This window comes from Telopea speciosissima, chromosome 8, assembly GCF_018873765.1.
Source record: "Telopea speciosissima isolate NSW1024214 ecotype Mountain lineage chromosome 8, Tspe_v1, whole genome shotgun sequence".
NCBI classification, from domain to species: Eukaryota; Viridiplantae; Streptophyta; class Magnoliopsida; order Proteales; family Proteaceae; genus Telopea; species Telopea speciosissima.
In genome coordinates this window covers 54085621-54106884 of record NC_057923.1, presented here as the reverse complement: position 1 = coordinate 54106884, position 21264 = coordinate 54085621, and the positions used below count along the sequence as shown (strand labels likewise).

General features: G+C 39.8%; 1 protein-coding gene across 2 annotated transcripts in view; it reads right to left on the bottom strand.

Annotated features, from left to right (window-relative positions):
• The window catches only part of LOC122671605 (probable inactive serine/threonine-protein kinase scy1), an 81526-nt gene that overhangs the window by 36628 nt on the left and 23634 nt on the right, over window positions 1-21264 (bottom strand). For both annotated transcript variants that reach the window (XM_043868927.1, XM_043868928.1), the window contains exons 5-8: window positions 20982-21101; window positions 6917-7025; window positions 6256-6335; window positions 5889-5970 (exon numbers count right to left, since the gene is read on the bottom strand). In XM_043868927.1, the coding sequence (XP_043724862.1) occupies window positions 5889-5970; window positions 6256-6335; window positions 6917-7025; window positions 20982-21101 (391 nt within the window). The remainder of the gene's footprint in view (window positions 1-5888; window positions 5971-6255; window positions 6336-6916; window positions 7026-20981; window positions 21102-21264) is intronic.

The following is a 21264-nucleotide window of genomic DNA, read 5'->3' as shown; positions in this document are numbered from 1 at the left end:
AGCAATAATTTGCATCACGAAGGATGAGCATCACATAAATCCCATAATCAAGAGCAGCCGCAGCAAATAAAATCCTGGCTAGATTTAAGCAAATCTGACAAATAATCTCCAATAATAACAGCAGCAAAACAAAGGCTTTGCAAGGAACCAGCATCCAATATAATATAAACAATGTGCAGTAGCAACATCACTCCATGCAAGTACCCATCTTCCAAAAAAAAATTTGCAACCCCAAAATGATGCGATCTAGGGGTCCAAGACCCTAAATTTGGTCTCTATGGGCACACAAATGGCTAATAGAAACTCAATTATAATGAAGGAATGGAAATTTGGAAGTTAACCATAATGTTCAAGGGGCCCTTGGGTAGATAAAAGAGAAGGAATGGCAATACTGTAAATATCTCAAAGTTGAAAAGGGATGGCATGGACGTAATTTAGTTAAAATCCAATTATAAGCACAAGCCAAAGATAAGAAGCTTCCTCACGAAACCGGTGACTGTCTTCAACCTAGACAGTCACAGAACCAGTCCACAGGAAACCCATTGACTACTTCAATCTCGCAACCGATAAACCAAACCAAGGTCCAGGAAGGAGGTTGAGGCGGAAAAAGAATATCGTGGCTGGGTTGTCTTCTTCCTTCAGCAGACTAGCAGCAAAAACCAGGGGAAGTTTTGCTGCCTTGCAATAGCAGACTAGCAGCGGAAAAAGGGAAAAAGAGGTTGTGGGAGAAGAACTAGAAGCGGAACTCGTTAGCAGCAGAGAAAAAATAGCAAACCGCACGTTGAAACCCAACAGAATCACTCAACTAAAGCAGTCCACAGGAGAGAAAGCATACGAAGCAGCAAATCGACTAGGATTTGATAACCAAGGGAAACAGCAGCAGCATACGATCAGCACATATTTGCAGAAATCAACAGCAGAGATTGATCGATACTAAATAAATCAGCAGTAGCAGCATCAGTTCTTTGACTTGAAACATCAGCCGATTTGGTTTTCTTCTTCAAAAACTTCGATGTTGCTACAGCAGAGCCAGAAATTGACATCAACGATAGAAAAACTCCAACGATACCAATTACCAGGTATGATTCATCAACGATCATACACCAATCTTCATTGAAACTATAGTTCTTCTTCTTCTATCAACTAGGGTTTCACAAATAGGAATGGACAGCATAGGTGGCAGTACACCACAAACCAGAAAACCTATATGACTCTCAAAACAGATACTGGTTACAGCTCTGATACAATGTAACGAAACAGGATTTGAAATCAGTACCTGCAAAGAGAGAGGAGAGAAGAGAGTTGTTGAACCACGATAGATTCAACTTAATCTATCGTGGTACCCTGCAGTTTATTTATAACTTAGCAATAATACTTGTAGGAATTCCACTAACAATCAAAGTCTAACTACAAGAGGAATAAAAGTAAGACTTAAACTAACAGTAAACTAATTACTAAGCTAATCTATATCACGATGGGACACTCCCCCTATCGTGACTAACTAATGAACTGCGGTACATATCTTAACAAGCCCCAAAAAATTATTTTTAAGAAATCAGAAGAAACGTTTGAACATATTCAACAAAAAAATAATTTATTGTTAGAAAGAACATCTATTTAATATTTAAATAAATTTGAAATATTCCTTAATCCAACCATCAAGTTATAATTTTCCTAATTATCAGGGAATCAATTCTATGAAACTTTTCATCCTTTAATTTTAGAAAATTCAAATACTTTATAGTTCCTACTGACCTCACAATCATAGTTGCTATGGCAATAAGATGAAACTAGGTGCTGGCCTCCTGCCAGGATGCTTAAGCATTGCCTAGACGAATGCCAAGTCAGTAAGGTGGGTGCCTTTTATCCCTCGGAGGTTCATTAGGGGGTATATAATATGTAAATATTTGGCATTTTGGTCATGTCAAATGAAGGGGTAAAGTGGTAAATAAAATAAAGTCTTTAGGTAAAAGCCACTTTTGTTGGTCTAACGAGGGGAGCAGCTGAGCAAGTTAGGGATTTTGTCGGTGGAAGAACAACTTGAAGCGGCGGCGACTTGCATCAGTTAGTGGGAGTATCATGTACGTACATACCTGTTTCTTCCGCAGCCTTTTCTTCCTCTTTCTTCCCTTCCTTTTCTTCTTCTTCCTCTGATTTGTCTTTTTTCTTTTTGCTCTACCTCCCATTCCTTCTTCTTCCTCCACCTCCTTTGCTACCTATTCCTTCTTCTCTTTTCTTCCCGCCCCCCCCTTTTTAGCTAACTATTCCTTCTCCTCTTTTCTTCCCCCCACCCCTTTTTTTTAATTTCCAATCTATTGTGATTTGTCAAGCAGTAAGGCACCCAAAAGGGTTTGGTTCATCATGATGGACAACAGTGGCAGCGATCTCCTTATCAACTGTAAAGGAACCAGCAGTTCCTTTTCATTTATTTCTTGGTAAAAAGACAGAAGAAGAAAGGATCGGGCTCCTTTAATATATCAGCAAAATAGGTAATCCGACCTTTGTCTTATGAATGAAACACTTTCAAACACTTCACCTTCTGAAAGAAAAGAAAAAAAAAAGAACGCTACTCCTGTATCTCTTTGAATTGAGCAGAGATTTTTTTTTTTTCCCAATTATTTGGTTCCTTTGCATATACTAGGCAAATAATACACAAGGTCACCATGGGTAGAAGAGCCATTGGGATCCAGCTAACGAGGATGAAGAAACTTAAGGAGAACTGTATTTGGTTTTGTGAACCAATCCTGAGCATGAGAACCCACATGAAAGGAATCCCATTTTTTTTCCATTTATTGGATATCTTTTTCGGGGTACTTTGGGAATCTCAGAAAATAGAGTAGAGGTTGATATTTGTTTAAAGTCAGTTATACTTGTCAAGAAAGGTATATGATTTTTTTTTTCTTTTTCTATTTTCTATTAGTTTATAATTGCAGTGAAAGTTTAAACTCATATACATCCATTTTAGCTGCCTTGTGATGCATTGATGAGTTGTTTGCTGCCACTGTTGCTTAAGAAATTGGAGTGCCTTCTCAACCTTTGATCAATTGGAGAGTGACTGATTCACATGGCTAGGGGAAAAATTAATGATTTCATGATAAGTTTCATACTGCATTTAAGTTAAAACTAAACAGAGACTTTTCCAGAAAACTCGAATGGCTTTGGCTGCTTAAGACTTTTCCAGGAAACTCAATTTGCGACACGATTGGGAAGCTGGTTTTTAGCGCTGCCATACACCATATTTGGATGGAAAGAAATCTCAGGAGATGGACTTCCAAATCTAGATCCTTTGACGTGATTTGGAAAGCCATCTCCTTTGATGTTTCTTCCAAGCTCAGGTGTATCCGTCAGAGGCACTGTTTGGATAACCTCAGGAACAGGCATATTGTGTCTTATTGGGGCCTTGATGTCGGCCTTTTGCGGCCTCCCTCCTCTGCGTAGGCTGGGTGGTCGTTCTTTCCCCTTCCCCCTTCTTTCCCCGCTTTCCTTTCCTGTATTTGTTTCTCTTTCCCTGCCCCCCCTTGGGGTTCGGTAATATATTCATTTACCAAAAAAAAAAACTAAACAGAAATTTGGTGGGCTGTTGATTGACTAGCCTACTAAGCCTAGACTTTCAAAACTTTGAGTTTGGTTAAATTGTAATGAAATTTCGGAGAGATTGGTTTTCTGAAACTGAAAAGTGCAAATGAGTCTCATTGGCTGCACTATTTGACCCACCAAGGTTTTTCTGATTTTAACAAGTATTATATAGTTTTACTTCTATTTGAGTCTACAATCACCATAGAGAGTTTCAGCCAGAACCACATCTTCAATTCTCTAAATCAGTTTAACAAGAAATTGACCGGATCTGGATTTTCTCTTTCTTGAGTCTTGACTGTTGAGCTTTTCTCAAGCATCGGGTCACAAAACAATTATGGGATGATTATCTGATAGCACAATGTTTATTTAATCAACATCACATGGAACAATTAGCACTGACCACCTAAGCAAATTTGACAGAACAAGATACAAAAATAAGAAGTCGGGCAAATCAATTTCAACACCACATGCTCCAAACCTATTCATATGTAGAGTGAGAAACTTTCCCACACCAACCAGAAGTGTAGCAACCCCATCATTGCACTACCTTACATAGAGCATGGTCATTATGTAGTATGCATTGAAAGCATGTAAAATTGCCTGTACCATAAAGCATATGGTCAATCAAGGCAAGAAATCAATTATAAGGCTTGAAAGAAGCAACTAGAAGCTGCTTATTTCCTTCAGACTACAGAGTACAGAGATGGTACACTGTACACCTTCAGTTCACACAACAATCCTGGCAAGGAAGTATGTCTCAGGGGTACACTAAAAGTTTCTCTTACTAAAAGGATTATACCTAAATTCAAGTGGAATCATGGTAATGCCTAATGTGTATTGCAAGATGTTGAAGCCATAGATTGCCAACGGCCTCTCTTAATAGTCACTTTTATAAAATGGCTGATGTAATTCTAGTTCCATATCAGGTCAAAGATGATTTTAGGAGGCCAGCTCTCCAACAGTTAGCCTAGAAAAACTCCAGAGAGAGAGAGAGAGGTGCCTAAGTCCACCTAGAGACCTACAACTGATCACGGACAGCAAGTTGAGGGATAAGGAAATGAATACTTCAGTTAAGGCATTAACGAAATATATCCATGCTGTGGCCAGGAAAGGAAAAACAAGGAAGAGAACAAACAAGTTGATTCTACTATGACGGAGAAAATTGACATTAAGCAAAGCGAGTCTGATGACAGTGAACTGGATGATTTAGAATCATTGGGGTTGACTATGACAATACAAAGAGGAATTCCAAAGACTCAAAGTGACCATAAGTGTATGCCTAAAGAGATCTATTGCTCACTGTGAATCTGTGATTGATGAAATCATAAGACCAACACCTTTTCTACAGAAATGATTTCACATACTGGGAATCAATATGGAGTGACATCATACACCAATAGGTCCAGCTCACACACCCAAGCAGGTTAAATTGGCAGATGGGAGGCTGATAGCTTTAGTATGGTCATTCAAAATTTCTATTTTATGCTATTGTTTTGAAGTAACTAGGGTTGTTTCATTGAGGAAAACACCTTGGCATGTGGCCCCCTGAGAACAATGAACTAAAAATAATTGTCAGGAAAGTGGATTCAACACTTCTGGGGAAGATGAACATTCTTGGAGAAGGTGGTCGAATGTAAATATGGTCGCAAACCTCTTGGATGGAAGTGAGTGAGCTCCAGGCAAGGATCGAGATCTTGGTTTCGGACCTAGTTTCGGTCAGGCCCGAAACCGAACCATGTTGGATCTTGTTTCAAGGTTTCGACACTGGGTTTCGACCCTGGGCCTTCCTGGTTTGAAAAATGGCCAGGCCCGAAACCGAGACAATTGGGTTTTGTTTCGACCATGGGTTTCGTTTCGGCCAGACCTGAAACCAAGACAAATTGGAGATTTCAATCAGTTTCGATAGAGATTTAGTTTTATGGATCCAGGCAGTTGGACCAATAGAATATGGAGAGGTTTCTTATTCTAATTATTTGGTAGGCTTTGATGTTGGAAAGGAGTTCTTGCTCATAACCTAGTCTAGATATGAGTACAAAAGCAAATATCCATCCAATAAATTGAAAATTTTTTGTTTCTACTATATCTTGTGAAACCCAAATAAGATATTAAGATCACAAGTTGAACAAAGACCATATCTCAGAGCAGCATGATCCCTAACTCTGGTTAGACTGAAGTAATTGCACTACAATAATAAACAGATGCAGAAGGCTCTCTGTTCAAACTTCACCTCTATAAAAAGGTTCCCGGACCAGAAATTCTAATCCATATTTAACTGCAATGATAAACCTAACATAGACAAGACAATAACTCACCACTGTTTTCTATAAGCTTTGAAGTATTCAATCTCCGAGAGGGCATGGAACTCAAAAGCCTCTGGTAATCTGGAAGTAGAGACTGTGAGAGAAGAAAAACAGATAAATACACATGGAATTGAACATTGCATCAGTATGAAAGGCTAAAAAAAAACTTACTAAATTCACGAGCAAAGAGAGATTTTTATCCAAATATATGTTGGCATTTTGATTACGGAAAAAAATCCCAGTCCACAATGGAACAACAACTCGTCATTAGACCTAGTGGCTTTCATTGGTTCAAGCCTATAGCCCAGTTGCAGGTTTCATCCAGGCTTTACCCACCAAGTATATAAACAAAATCACTTTTGAGATTATTAGTGCTAACCTTCGGAATGGAAGCAGTACTCCGTAACTCCTCTGTTTTTGATAACTTTGTACCAGAGAAAAGTTCATAAATAAGACAACCTGACAGAATAGTTTAAAGCATCACATTAGTGGTATTCTTCACTGGATAAGATTTCTTAAGAAATAATGGCAAAAGGTCATTTACATGGCCCGCCTTGGAAAGCCTCCCCCAATGGATCATGTACTTTTGGCATTTAGCAAGGTGATTTGGGAAATCCAACTGTAGCAAAGATTGGGTATGGTCTGGATTGGCCACTTTTCAAATTTCAGAACCAATTTCAGTTTTATACCACCCCATGTATTTGCAATTTCTCCTTCTATTTCCAGCCATACATTTATTTTCAACCATTTTCAAAAAATCATAGGAGTTTTATTTTGCGGCATGGCCAACTCTGTTTCAGCCAAAACTTGACACGTGAATGGGGGACCTTGGACCCCACCTGATCTGCCATGTGGCAAATATTAGGGTCACCAAGGAAGACCTTCCTAAATCTCACTACATTCCACACATTAAGTTTCATGGATTTCTCCACCCCCAAGACCCATTTATTCCTTTTTTTTTTGTGGAATTTCCATGATGTTCCACAATTAGCAAAAAAAACACATAAAACCATGTTTGTAAAAGGAACTCAATGACTTACCCAACCCCCAAGAATCAATGGCCCATGGTGGAGATTTTCTGATTGCTGCCCAGTCAGACTTCAGCAACTCCATGGATTTGTATTGTGAGCCAACTAGCCATTCGTATTGCTGCAAGAAACATTATGTGAGAAACCACCTCAGTTTTTTTCCCCTTTCTCCTGCTGAGCAACTCTAGTTAAGCTTTAAGTTTCCAAAAATAAATGAATTCTCTTGTCCACCCCGAGAAGGACCAGAGAAACCAAGGTAATAAACAAATCAGGTCACAATATGTATTAAAAACAATTGTGAGTGGATCAAGCAAAAATTTGAACGATTTTATCCCAAGGAAGAGCGCAAGATTCTGACACAATAGCAGCTGGAAATTCCCTAAATTTCATTACTTTCAATGATGAGACTACAAACCTATTAGTGCTGTTTGCTAAGATGTCCAGCTCTAATCCAATAAGAAATAAATATACCAAGTAATATGATTCCTGTCTTCTTTAATATCAAAAGCTTAAAGTAAAGAAAACAAGTTCCCCGACACTTCAAAGGGTAAAAACGAAATGTAGTTTCAACCATGGTACTAAATCTCGTTTCGTTTCAATGTTTCGGTCTGACTGAAATTTCTGAGATACCGAAATTTTGTCGAAATATGGCATTTTTCTGTGGGTGTAAATGCCAAAAATGACCGAGATTTCCAAAATTTCCAAAACGAGATGACCGAAATTTTCGAAATTTCATCAAAATTTCCGAAATATTTGAAATATTGCACGTGACACTTGTAGTGACTTTTTCAATATCTCGCAATATATCGTGAGTCCACGATATTTCATCGATATCTCACAAGATATCGTCGAAATATGGTATTTTTCCATTTCGGATTGGTATCGTATCTCGGACAGCTTGAGATATACGAAATTTGGCGAAATATCGCCGAAATTTCGCGAGATTTTGAACCTTGGTTTCAACCATATAGACTAAGAAAGGTAACCAAGCAGATATACAAGCACACAAGTTCTTCCCTCTTCTGCTAATTAACTGGTTTATTGACCTCCACAGCAGATTAGAAAAGGAGTTATAGGATCACTACATTAATAACTATTCCAGCAATACTGCTTCCCCCACACTTCAAAAGAAAGGGGCAATTTCTTAAAATATGGTCAACAGTTTTTTCCCCCAAGAGACAACATGAAAATTTATTAAGAAATGAGAGAAAGCAACCACTCAACAAAACTCGCCAGTAAAAAACACCAAAGCTTCACACCAGCACCCACCAATTGGAAAGTAGAAAAACCCAACATCCTCCATAATCTAGCCCACAAACCAAAACAAACACCTCTAAACTTGATGTAGGGAAACCTAGGATTTCGAATTATAGAGCTGAACTACACTACAAAGGTGGTGGAAAAAGGGTGAGTTGGATAAGGGATTAAGAAATAGAAGAGAATTAGGGGATAGGATAAGGGAAAGCTACTGTTTTAGGACTGTGAACAGTATCAAAGAATAGTTAACTAAAAAAGCGACGGAAACAGCAAAGGAAGAAGAAACAGAGAATAATAGGGGAAGGGGAGAAAGAGAAAGACAGATTACTGATGTAGATCAAAGGAGGTGGAAGAGAAGAAGGACCAGCAGTGTTTTTTGAGCCCAGCCAATAAGCCCCAATGAGCCATCCTTAAAGCCATTTATGGTTTCAAGTTGTAGGCCCAATTGTTGGGCCTAGCTTGCGCCCAATAAGGGCTTCTCTTTCTGTCTTGCGTAGGAGACAAGTAGAAGATTTTTTTATTCATTTGTTGCCATATATCAGTTTCTATCTTAGAGACTTCTATTTGATCCAGATATGAAGACCTAGCACAAGAGAGCCAGGAGAAGCCAAGCCTAGCGTGGCCTATTATGTTTAGTTCTTTTTTTCCCTAGTTTAAGTGTGGCTCAGTTGAAACGGTGGTTTGTTTTGGTCCACAACCTTCTTAAAGTTGATTTAGGTTATTTGGACTTTAAGAAGGAATGCTGAGTCGTAATTGGAGTCGGCTAGGGGCTTTCCCAAACCAACTCCAACTCTATGTTTTAGTCATCAATAAAAGGCATGTGTGGGGGTCCTTTCACCCATGATTTGTTTTAAAAAACCATAGTTGCAGCTGCTGCCCTTCTTCCTTGCGTGAAGACTCATTGTGTTTGATCCATCCAAACACCTTGAAGTGAGAAGCCCAGTTGCATTAATCTATGTTCTCTTCTATTCTCAAAGTACTGATTCACTGTTTGTTTCCGGAATTCTGTCCATCACTGTCCTTGTCAATACCTCAGTCTGTTCACTGTTAGTTGCTGATTTGGGGTGAGTTGCATACTGGTTTCAAGTTCAAATTTCAATTCCTAGTAATCGATCTTGTCTTCTATCAGATTCTGTGTTCAATTTCAGAATCTATGGATTAATTACAGTAATCCTGATCCTCCTAGGACTGTTTGATTTAGATAGATTGGTGATGTTGATTTCAGTTCTGTCCACAGATTTACTTCATTGAAATTTTTCTCTTTCTTTATCTGCCTTCAATTTCAGATTCTGTTGGGAATTCAATAGAGTCCTACTTCGAGTAGGATTTATTTCATGGGCTTGATTGCTGAATTCGATACGTTGTCATTACGGGTCTAATTAGGATTCCTTATTATATTCTGATCCGACCATTGGATCCAGCTGAAACTTTCAGCAAAGATTTCTTTCACTAACAAGAGAACTTGAACTAAATTTCAGGTCCATCTGATCGGAGGATCTTGTTATATGAAATTTCTTCCAAAATCTACTTGCTTGTTTCCCTGTTTCGATTCTGTTTTGGTACTGTATTAACTTCTTAAATCGGTATTGCATTACTATTTCTGTAACAGGTTCTAACTCATTAATAAAACAAGAGGACATCAATAGAAGCCAACGATTTTAGACCAAACTATTCTATAGCCTTGTGCTTTGTTCTTCCTTGTGAGATGCAGGACTGCTGTGAGAAACAGTGAAGCTTAGAGGGAAACTAGTGCAGCTGGTGTGAAGCTCGCAAGGCATGAGTGGGATGCTCTTGGCATATCTTCTTCTTCTTCTTTTCTGGTTCTGAAACAGAAGGATATCAGTTTTTTGCTCCAAGTGAAACACTTTGTTGATGTTGATTGATGCCTGTGGAAGCCATTTAATATGCTGCTGTTAAATCTGTGAGGCTGTTACAAGCATACGGTTTCTGTTTGGAGTTTTCTGATCTGAGACAGTGAAGGCACTGCATTGTATTTTTGAAGTGTTATTCGGTTATACAGGGTCTTCCTTCGTCTGTAGTATGGAACCATTCTGCCTGTGGATTGATGGCTACTGTTAGTTTCTAAATTTGATTCACATTTGCTGATTTTGGGTGCTGTTGATCTGAGTTATATAGCCATTGGATTGGTTTGATTTTCACATATCTTAAACTACTAATGGAGTTCCTTTTTTTTTTTTGGATGAATGAATATATTACCATACCCCAGGAGGGGGCAGGGAGGAAAAAAAAAAAGGGGGGGGGGGAATATACAAAAGAGAGGGGGGGGAAAACAAGAGAGGGGAGAGGGGAAAGGGGAGGGGAGGCGACCAGCCCAGCCTACGCAGAGGAGGGGGACCTCAAAAGAGACAACTCAAGCCCCCAGGAAACAACAATGTGCCTGTTCCTTGGGGAGTCCACACAACAACGAATGCGACCGCAATTGACTTTAGAAGAGACGTCAAAGGAGATGGCCTTCCAAATCAGATCAAAAGATCGGGAGTTGGAAGTCCATCTCCTGAGGTTTCGCTCCATCCAAATATGATAGATAGCAGCACAGAAGACCAGCTTGCCAATAGTGTCACAGACAGTCTTCCCTGAGAAAGCTTTCGCCAACCACCGCCATTCCTGATCAAAACCCAACAGTCTTCTATTTATGGGCCAAATGAGGGAGAGGGCCTTTTTCCAGATGGCTGAGGAGAAGGGGTAGGCAAAGAAAAGGTGGGTTGTATCCTCATGACCACTCCAACAAAAGATGCAAGAAGGGGAGACGGGGATGTTGCGATGCAAAAGGAAGGCTTGGGTAGGGAGGCAAAGTCTAAGGGATCTCCAGGCTATAAAGCTATGGCGAGGGATATGGCCCTTGAACCAGATAAGGGTGTGCCAGGGGACAGTTGGGCTGGGATCACGCACAAAGCTCCAGGCAGACTTAGAGGTGAAGGAACCAGAGGAGGAAGGAAGCCAAATGATTCTGTCCGCAAGGGGGGCAGAAGGGGGGGGGGGAGGGACTGCCAAAATAAGGACAAGGTAGAACTGTAGAAGGGGAGAGGGAGGGAGGGGGAGACCAAGAACCAGAGACGATGAGGCTTGAAAGGGGAGAGGCTTTTGGGAGGCTAGAAGAATAGATCGTTCTGGGGCCCAGAAGATTATAGAGGATACCAAGCGGATGCCAAGGATCAAGCCAGTGAGAGATGGCTGATCCATCAGCAATAGAGGCAGAGGTACCTCGAAGAGAAAGAGGCCTGAGGAGGAGGATTTTGCGCCAAATCCAAGAGCAATCAGAGGGAGTCTTGACTGTCCAAATGGAATCCGATTTGAGAAGATAGGAATAGACCCAAGAGACCCAAATGGAATCCTGACGGGAAGAGATCTTCCAAATCAGCTTGAGGATACCCGCAGTGTTGGAGTCACGAATGCGATGGATACCCAATCCACCTTCAGATTTGGGAAGGCAAATGGCTTTCCAACTACAGAGGTGGAGAAATTTGGATGAGTCGGACCCTTTCCAGAGAAAAGCACAGAAGAGACGCTCCATAGCCTTGATAGTGGCTTTGGAGATACCGAAGATGCCAGTCCAATAAATGTAGGAGGCTTGGAGGACAGACTTGACACATTCCAGCCTGCCAGCATAGGAGAGGAGTTTGCCTTTCCAAAGTTGGAGTCTCTTGCGAATGTTGTCAAGCATGGGGGCACAATGGTGGCTGGATAGCCTAGCAGGAATGAGGGGAAGGCCAAGATACTTAACGGGGAGGGAACCAATGGAGAACCCCGTCAGGTCCAGAAGGGAGGTTTTGGCAGAGTCAGGGATGCCAGTGAGGAAGATCTTGGATTTGAGGAGATTGATGCGGAGACCGGAAAGGGATTCAAAGAGGTGGAGGGAGTCCATGATGGCAGAGATAGAGGAGGTAGAAGCCTTGGAGAAGATCATCAGGTCATCAGCAAAGGCCAGATGGGTTAGGTTGATGTGTTTGCATTTGGGGATAGGGGAGATGAGATGCAGATCGGTTTTGGATTGCAGGCTTCTAGAAAGGACTTCTAGAGCCAGGGAGAAAAGGAAGGGGGATAAGGGGCATCCTTGACGAATACCCACTTTGGAATGGAAGAAGCCAGCAAGGGAGCCGTTGACAAGGACAGAGAAGGAGGGGGAGGAGATACAAGCATATATCCAGCGGACGAAAGCCGGAGGGAAGCCCATTTGGGCAAGCACATCACAAATGAAATCCCAGCGAAGGGAGTCAAACGCCTTATGAAGGTCGATTTTCATGAGAGCCGCCGGACTGTGAGCTTTGCAGTTGAAACCTCGCACAATTTCAGAGCAAAGAATGATGTTGTCAGCAATGCTTCTACCCGAGATGAAGGCAGATTGATTGGGACTGACAAGGGAGGGAATGACAGCCTTAATCCTATTGGCAAGGATCTTAGCAACAAACTTGTAGGTGAGATTACAGAGGGAGATGGGACGGAAATCAGACAGGGAGGTGGCTCCATCTTTTTTAGGGATGAGGCAGATGAAGGTCTGATTGACATGAGCAAGCTGGCTAGGGTTGAAGAAGAAGTTGCGGATAGCTTTTTGAAGAAGAAGCTGCGGAGTTCTTGTTATACTCATGTTTTCATGTTATTCTGCCATATGGTTGCTGAGATATAGTATTATTTCTAAATCTGAGAACTAGTTTCTGTTTTATTACCTTGATCATAACTTGAGATCCGACCATTGGATATTCATGTGTTTTGGGGGATTGGAGTACTTTTGTTTACTATCAATTGATCTGAATTTGGGGTTATTCTGAACCCTAGACTAAGGATTACATGTAATGTTATCCTGCTGGTTGTGTGCCATCTGATTCTGTTGTGGGTATGATTCTGATATCTACCATAGCATCAGATAGAATCCGTCAATTACACAGCATTCACTCGGCCACTGTTAAAATTCTATTGCATTCAATCTCTTATAGCAAGAGGGCAGGTTACATATCCTCATATAGAACTCTCAAAATATAACTCCTGCTACAACTAGAACTTTCCTAATTCTAAAATAACTCAAACCACTACTTATATGACCACTATCAAACTGAAAAGAGCATAATACAACTCCTAAACTGACAAGGAATTAAAAACTAACTAAAACCTTAGACATTCAAACGAAACTAGGACAAAACAACCTATTAGACTCCCAAACTCCTAATGCAACTAGGAAAATACTTAAAATTCATGTACCCCCTTGACTAAATGATGAAGAATCTAAATCACCAAAGGACATAGTTTAGAAAATCCATCAGAAAATAGTACAGATTTAAGAGAAAACTGAAATCAGTAAAGTGGAGACTCTGATTGGATGAGTAACCTGGTCGAAGGCTCTGGTTAATTAAGTAAACAGAATATCAAAAGGTCAGGATAATCCAATGGTTGGATGTTAAGCTACTGAAGAGTCATACTGGAAGTAGGATAACTTCAAGAACTGAGTAATTGCAGACTGAACTGAATAGCTCAGACCAGTATTGAGTAATGTTCAGATTAATTAAAAAAAAAAACAGTAAATGAATCCCAGCAATAACAACAGAGTATGATCTGAAATTAGAATTGAACTCATAAACCAGAAACTAAAGTTTTTTCAGAAATCACAATCAGAGTAGGACAACTGGATCCGACAGCGAGATTGAAACTTTACTCAAGTCTTATCAAACCAGAGCTTACTGTGAAACTCAGAACAAAAACTAGAAGCAGAATAAAGCAGAAACAATCACAGAATAGGCAGTTGATCAAGCTAAACAGAATCTGAAACGAAGAAGAATAGCAGCCAACGGTAGAGGTTCCTAATCTGTTTAACAGAGGAAGAAAAAAAGAAGGATATGTAATGAAAGGTTGGGTCACAAATGACCTAACCAGCATAGTTTAAGATCTCGCAATATATCGGTATCTCGGGCTTGTCGAGATGGCCAAAATATACCGAAATATCCGAAATATGGTATTTTTTCTGCCATATTTCGGCAGTCCATCTCGGTGGGTTTTTGGCCATATTAAGGCCTGATACTTCATGTACACCCTTATTTAAGCCAAATAAACACATTTAAACCTTCATATTGCAAAAAAATGAACTCAAAGTGGTGTTTTGGGTATGCACTCGTGATTGACAGTATACGATCGCCGACCCTGATGTATAAATAGTTAAATACACATTGTTTAAGTACTAAAAGACATAATAAGAAATTTAAACAAAATAATGAAACAAAAATAAAGTCAAATGTAGCCTTTAGTTTAACCTTTAAAGTTTAAACTCATAAAGTTAGAAGGGCATAAGTTCATAAGTCATAACTCATAAGCTCCATAATAGTCAATAATTCAACACTCAATACACAAAGTATTTCTACGAAATTTACCGAAATATACCAAAATTTACTGAAATATGGTACTCAATACACAGTATTTCTATGAAATTTACCGAAATATACCGAAATTTCTACGAAATTTGAACTTTTTTCATTTCGGAAGCCCATCTTGTCTCGCTAGTGTCGAAATTACCGAAATTTCGGCGATATATCGCAAAATTTTGAACCATGTGCGCATCAGGCTGAAGGATGGAGAGATCGATGCCTTTAAAGTTGCAGAAAATTCCTTCCACCAAACAGAATCGCAGGAACTATTTGTGTAGTCTTCAATCAGAATTTCCAGCAGAAGATTATCAGTCAACCCGCACCAACCGATGGATGATTTCAGTAGCAAAGAATACACAATCGAATGTACTCAGGCTTGCAGTAGATCAAGCACACACAGATTAATTGGCAAATAAGAGAAAATAGAAGGTAGAAGAAGATGGATAGATAGAAGAAGGGGGATAAGGATGGGTCTCTCACCCATGTCCTCTCACCATACCTGTCTCTCACTGCCATCAATGGCTTTAAGCAAGCTCATTCTTTTCTCCAACTCGACTTGGCTTTTTTTTTTCCATCTCTCACCTCTTTTCTCATCTCTTCATTCTTTTTTCCCTACATTGTCTTGTTTGGATCCAAGTAGTCGACCCCATTAAGTTGGGATCAGGCTGAGTTTGTTGTAGTTGTTGTTGTAACCTAATAAATAGAAACTAATCTTTAGCTAATAAACTACCCACACAAGGGACTATATCTTCCCTAAAATATAGGACCTTGCAAGCTGGAAAAGATATCCAAGCCTTCTCCACGTATTGGCCATGGGGCCCACTCGAAATTTGGAAAAAAAATTCAACAAATAAGCAAGGTCGATAGCTGTCCTCCTAGGCCCCCACAAGATTGTTAAAATCCCCTACAAACCAGCAAGTCAATAGCTAATAAATCAGGAAAGTAATCTTCCCTTTAATCTCCACGCAATCTGGACTGTCTTATGAGCTGCTCCATTGAACCAACAAAAACCTGCCACATCAACAGACCAGGCTGTCTCCTACAGCAGTTGAATCCCAGAATGATACTGGGCTCGTTTTGGGGCTTATTTCTTCGGCTACACATGGACCTGATCTACATCAATATGACCTTGGAATCATCACCAAAGTCTTGATTGGATCCCCATCAATCGGGCCTACTGAATCACCACAGAACTTTGAAGGAAACAAACCAAACTTTCATTGATTCAATCACAGTGGGCTGTGAAGCCTTACAATATATTTATAACTTACCTTCTAAGCTAAACAGACTCTAAAAAGGAAATAAAAAACAGAACAGAAACTACTAAGGAATCTCCCATGTGTGGACTCCAATAGGAGCGTCCTGAACTGATTATGACTCCCATAAAGAAAACTAAAACAGGCTGGAACTTATAAGAAGTATTCCAGTATGACTAAACAAGTAACTAAGTAATAAAATAAAACAAGCATCCTCCTTTAACTAGCCCACGATTTGACTGAGATAAGGTTGCTAAAAATCAGTAACTTTTGGAACTGCAATCCAAAATAAATCTCCAAATTGGCTCCCACGATAGACTGAACAATAAGCTGAACCATGGGTTCAAATGAAACCAAAAACTGGTCCAGTTTTAAAAAACCGCTAGTCAAAAAAAGAGGCTGATTCCCAAAAGCCACAAGCCCTCTTTTTCTTCCTTCTAAGTTCTAACTCAGATCTGCATCACTGAACTTTTTGGCTTTATAATTGAGCCCATTACAACCAAAAACATTAAAAACAAAGACCCATAAGCATCTAATACCAAAAATAGGGACTATTATTGAAGTGTGACTGCATTACAACTACTATACACCGAGAAAGAACCCACCCCCACCCCCAAACAAAAAAATAAAAGCCTGGAGCTAATTCCCACATCGCAGCAGAATCTTTCACCCTACCAATAGAGTTTTTAATCTTTGACCCTCCCTCCTTCCAATAGTCTACATCAGTATCTCCATCAATACCAGATATTCTTGGCAGAGCTCTCAATTAAGCACCTTTTTCAACAAAGTTCACCAACTCTCCACACTATGCCACTATCTGATGATGCATTTGAATAAAACTTGAGTTCTTTGTTAGTTCTTATCAATGATTGAAGAAATGAAAGGGATTACAAAGTCTTAAATGATTTACTCTGCCCATTTCTTATCATGCTTTATTTTCCATTTTGGAACGATGCTTTGTGCATAGGTGGGAAAGTGTTCCAAACCACAGTGTATCGTTTACTTGTCATAAAAGCTCAACAATGCCTCTTCAGCCGCTTGACCAAGGAACGGTGTATTGTCTCTCCATAGATTTATAAATGTTATGATGCAACCAGTGGAGGAGACTTTCTTGAAATAGCAATGATAATATGTAAGAATCGGCATTTTTCTTGTACCTCTTTTAATGGTGGATGAGGGAGTAACAGTGACCCAATCATAGATCCATTAGTTCCCTTCTGAGCTTCAAAAGAGTTCACAACAACTTCATTGGCATCAAAAGAGAACTTTCCCTTCAAACATGGCTGCAAATTGACCACAATATTTCTTCGAATAGCCAATGAAGCAATTGAGAGAGGAATTCATGCACTATCATAGACCCACCACAATACCCTACTACAACAACTTCAACAACAACCATAACCTTATCCCAACTAAATGGGGTCGGCTACATGGATCCGAAGAGCCCATGACAGAAGGAAGTAAAAAGGTAAAAAGGGTTAAAAAATTAATAAATAATAAATAAAATTACTAAAGGAAAAAGTATAAGCAGTAGTTAAAGCAGCATCCCAGGAACGTCCCCCTACAAGGGGTCGGCTACACGGGTCCTTGTCCTCCAAACAACTCTATCCACGGTCATACTAGGATCGAGCCCTCCCATATGCATATCCTTTCTTACCACTTTCCCAATAGTCATTTTAGGCCTGCCCCTACCTCTTTTAACTCCTTCAAATTGAATCTGGTCACTCTTCCTTACTGGTGCCATGGGTCTCCTTTGGACATGACCAAACCACCTCAAGCGGCTCCCACGAACCTTGTCCTGGATTGGTGCAACTCCCAATTCGATTCTAATACAAACATTCCTTACTCTATCTCTCCTGGTCTTGCCGCACATCCTCCTCAACATCCTCATCTCCGCTACACTCATCTTATCTATATTACTCTTCTTAACTGCCCAATATTCCGCTCCATATGTCATCGCTGGTCTTATTACTGTCTTATAGAATTTCCCTTTAAGCTTAATAGGCATGCGTTTGTCACATAAAACTCCTGATGCTCCTCTCCACTTTATCCATCCTACTTTAATTCTGTGGGAAACATCATCCTCAATATCACCATCCTTGTTAATGGTTGACCCTAGGTATCTAAAGCATTCACTTTGTGATAGCTCTCGCTCCTCAGGTTTCACCACTTCATCACCTCTCCTGGTTTGACTGAAGTTACACATCATAAATTCTATCTTTGTTCTGCTTAACTTAAAACCTCTCCACTCCAAGTTTGATCTCCATAACTCCAGCTTCGCATTAATCCCTTCCACTATCTCATCTATCAAAACAATATCATCAGCGAATAGCATATACCAAGGGACCTCATCTTGAATATGCTTGGTTAAATCATCCATGATAAGTGCAAACAAATAGGGGCTTAGAGCTGATCTTTGGTGTAACCCAATTGTAATTGGGAATTCACTACTTTGTCCTTCTACAGTTTTGACACTTGTTACCACGTCCTCATACATGTCCTTAATTATATCCACATAGTTACTTGAGCTCCTTCTCTTCCCTAGGACATGCCAAATGAGCTCTCTAGGAACTCTATCATAGGCCTTTTCTAGGTCGATAAAGACCAAATAGAGATTCCTTTTGTAAGCTCTAAAGATTTCCATAAGCCTCCTTAGAAGGTAAATAGCTTCTGTCATGGATCTCCCTAGCATAAAACCAAATTAGTTCTCCGATATATCAGTTTCTCTTCTTAGGTGGGCTTCAATGATTTTCTCCCAAAGTTCCATGGTATGACTCATTAGTTTAATGCCTCTATAGTTATTGCAGTTCTGGATATCACATTTGTTCTTATAAATTGGAACTACAGTGCTTCTCCTCCAATCATCTGGCATTTTTTTTTGTACTCAGAATCTTGTTAAACAGCTTGGTTAGCCAAGATACCCCACGTCCTCCTAAACTCTTCCACACTTCAATTGGGATCTCATCCGGTCCTGGTGTTTTACCTATCTTCATCTTTCGTGGGCCCTCTTTAACTTCAGCCTCGCCAACTCGTTGTAGCTGTCGACGTGTGTTGGTTTCAAGACTATTTCTCTCCACTTTCGAATCCACCCCATCAGTCAAGGTAGCTCCATTTAATAGATTGTAAAAATATTCACCTCATCTCTCCATAATGTCTACAACCCGTATTAGTACTCTACCATCGTCGCTCTTAATGCATCTAACATGGTCCAAATCTCTGCTCTTCCTTTCACTTATTTTAGCTATCTGATAGATCGGATTTTCCCTTTCCTTTGTATTAAGTTTTTTACAAAGTTCATCATATTTCTTCGCTCTTACTATCCCCCCACAATCTTCCGAGCTTCATTTCTAGCCGCATAATAGCTCACTTTATCCTCTACCTCGTTAGTCCTTTGCCATGTCTTAAAACCATCTTTTTTAGCCTTAATGGCTGCTTGGACGTCGTCATCCCACCACCAAGTCTCTCTAGGTCCCAGACGCATAAGGTAGTGGCAAGGTACTAAAACTCGAAACTCGAAACTCGGTACCAACTCGACCCTAGGAAAAACGGAGTCGAGTCGAGATCTCGCAGAGTTGGTGTATTTTTTTTTTCCGACTCTAAGCCTCAACTCGGTGGGTTTTAGACCTAGTTTGGGTCTGAAACTTGGTATTCAGCCTATTTTAGGTCATCTAAACACAATGGCACTATCAGAATTTGCAAAAACAAAGTCCAAATTGGAGTTTCACTTAGTGGGAAAGCAGGACAAACAGTTACTTATGCCAGAAACCAGGACAGACACAGGACAAACACACTTATTTATGTCTAATATCATTTAAGTAAATGCTTATTCACTTAAGATATTATTCATAAATAAGCAAAGACCCCCCTATTTGAATCTGATTTATATTGAAGGAGTTATGTACCGGTCAAACTTAATTTGGCGTGCGCGAATGCTGTCAAAATAACTATGTATGAAAATATTTTTTGGAAGACAAAACAAATGAATATTTTACAGCACTTTTGGTTTTTAGCAATGTTTTACCATTTTAAGATTTTCGGAATTTTTAGATTTGAGAAAAAACCCCAACATTAGAAAGTTGAAAATTGCACCTACCGCCGAAAATCCAGCTTTTGTTCTTGAACTGGGGGGTTGACTTTTTTTCCTTTTGGAATTTGATTTTTTAACTATTTTTATTGGATTCAAATAGGGGGTATTTGTTTATTTATGAATAATATCTTAAGTAAATGAATCATTTACTTAAATGATATTAGGCATAAATAAGTATCTGTCCTGATTGCTAGCATAAATAAGTGTTTGTATACCAACAGATAGGTATCTGTATACCAAGATTTCCAACCGAGATCTCGCCCAAAACTCGAGATTTGGCACTCATATAAAGGAGATTGGGTCGAGATGTCAACATCTTGCCGAGATCTCGATATCTCGCGAGATCTCAACCGAGAAATTGCACTTTGAGAAATCGTATAACAACTCATCTCGACTTCCTGAAAAACCGAGATCTCACAAGATCTCGAACTATGGGTAGAGGATAAAGTGAGCTATTATGCGGCCAGAAATGAAGCTCGGAAGATTGTGGGGAAAGTAAGAGCGAAGACCCACCACCAAGTCTCTTTAGGGCCCAGACGCATACCCTTTGAAATCCCAAGGACTTCCTTTGCAACCTTCTTGATACAAGTCGTCATATTAATCCACATCTCGTTGGTATCATCTCCCTCAAAATCCCACCTTCCTTGTAGGGCCTTTTTATCGGTAAATGATTCTAGGAGAGCTCCTTGTAGTCGGGCCCATCTTATCTTAGGACAAACCTGTTTCGCCTTCTCATGTTGACTTGTACCAAGGTACATATCCAAGACCACCACAATACCCTAATAGGTATAAAATACTAAAAACAAAATCCAAACAAATAAATTACTCAGAAAACCTAATAACTAAAGTTTTTTTTTGGGTGAATAAAAAGTTCATTACCAAAAGAGAGAGAAAGAATACATGGTCCCACACAAGTTAGAATCATGTCTTTGTGAATGTGGTGCTCATATGCTAGCCACGCTACCAAATGGGTCCCACACAATCACGGTGATGCCAAATAAAAATATAACCCCTGATCTTATGGCCCCAATGATGTTGCACCCTATAAAACTTCAACTCCATATCACAAGATATAACACAAGCAATGAATCAAACATGAACATAATAATTACCAGCATTGGACCAGTAGAAGCGCTATTTCCATCAAATTCAGATAGCACATCAAAAGCATGCAGCTTCCAGTCCAAAGTTTGTGTCACGACAACACTGGCTAAGCACACATTACCGTGAACCTGTAACAACAGGGAGCTAATCAGGAAATGACTTCCAACACAAGATTCAGAAACCAACTACCAACCCAAGCTGGAGTGGAATATAAGATGGCAGCAACATAACGGAATATAAGATACCAGCAAAATAATGGAATGAAGAACAAGAAAAATATAAGTTAGTGGA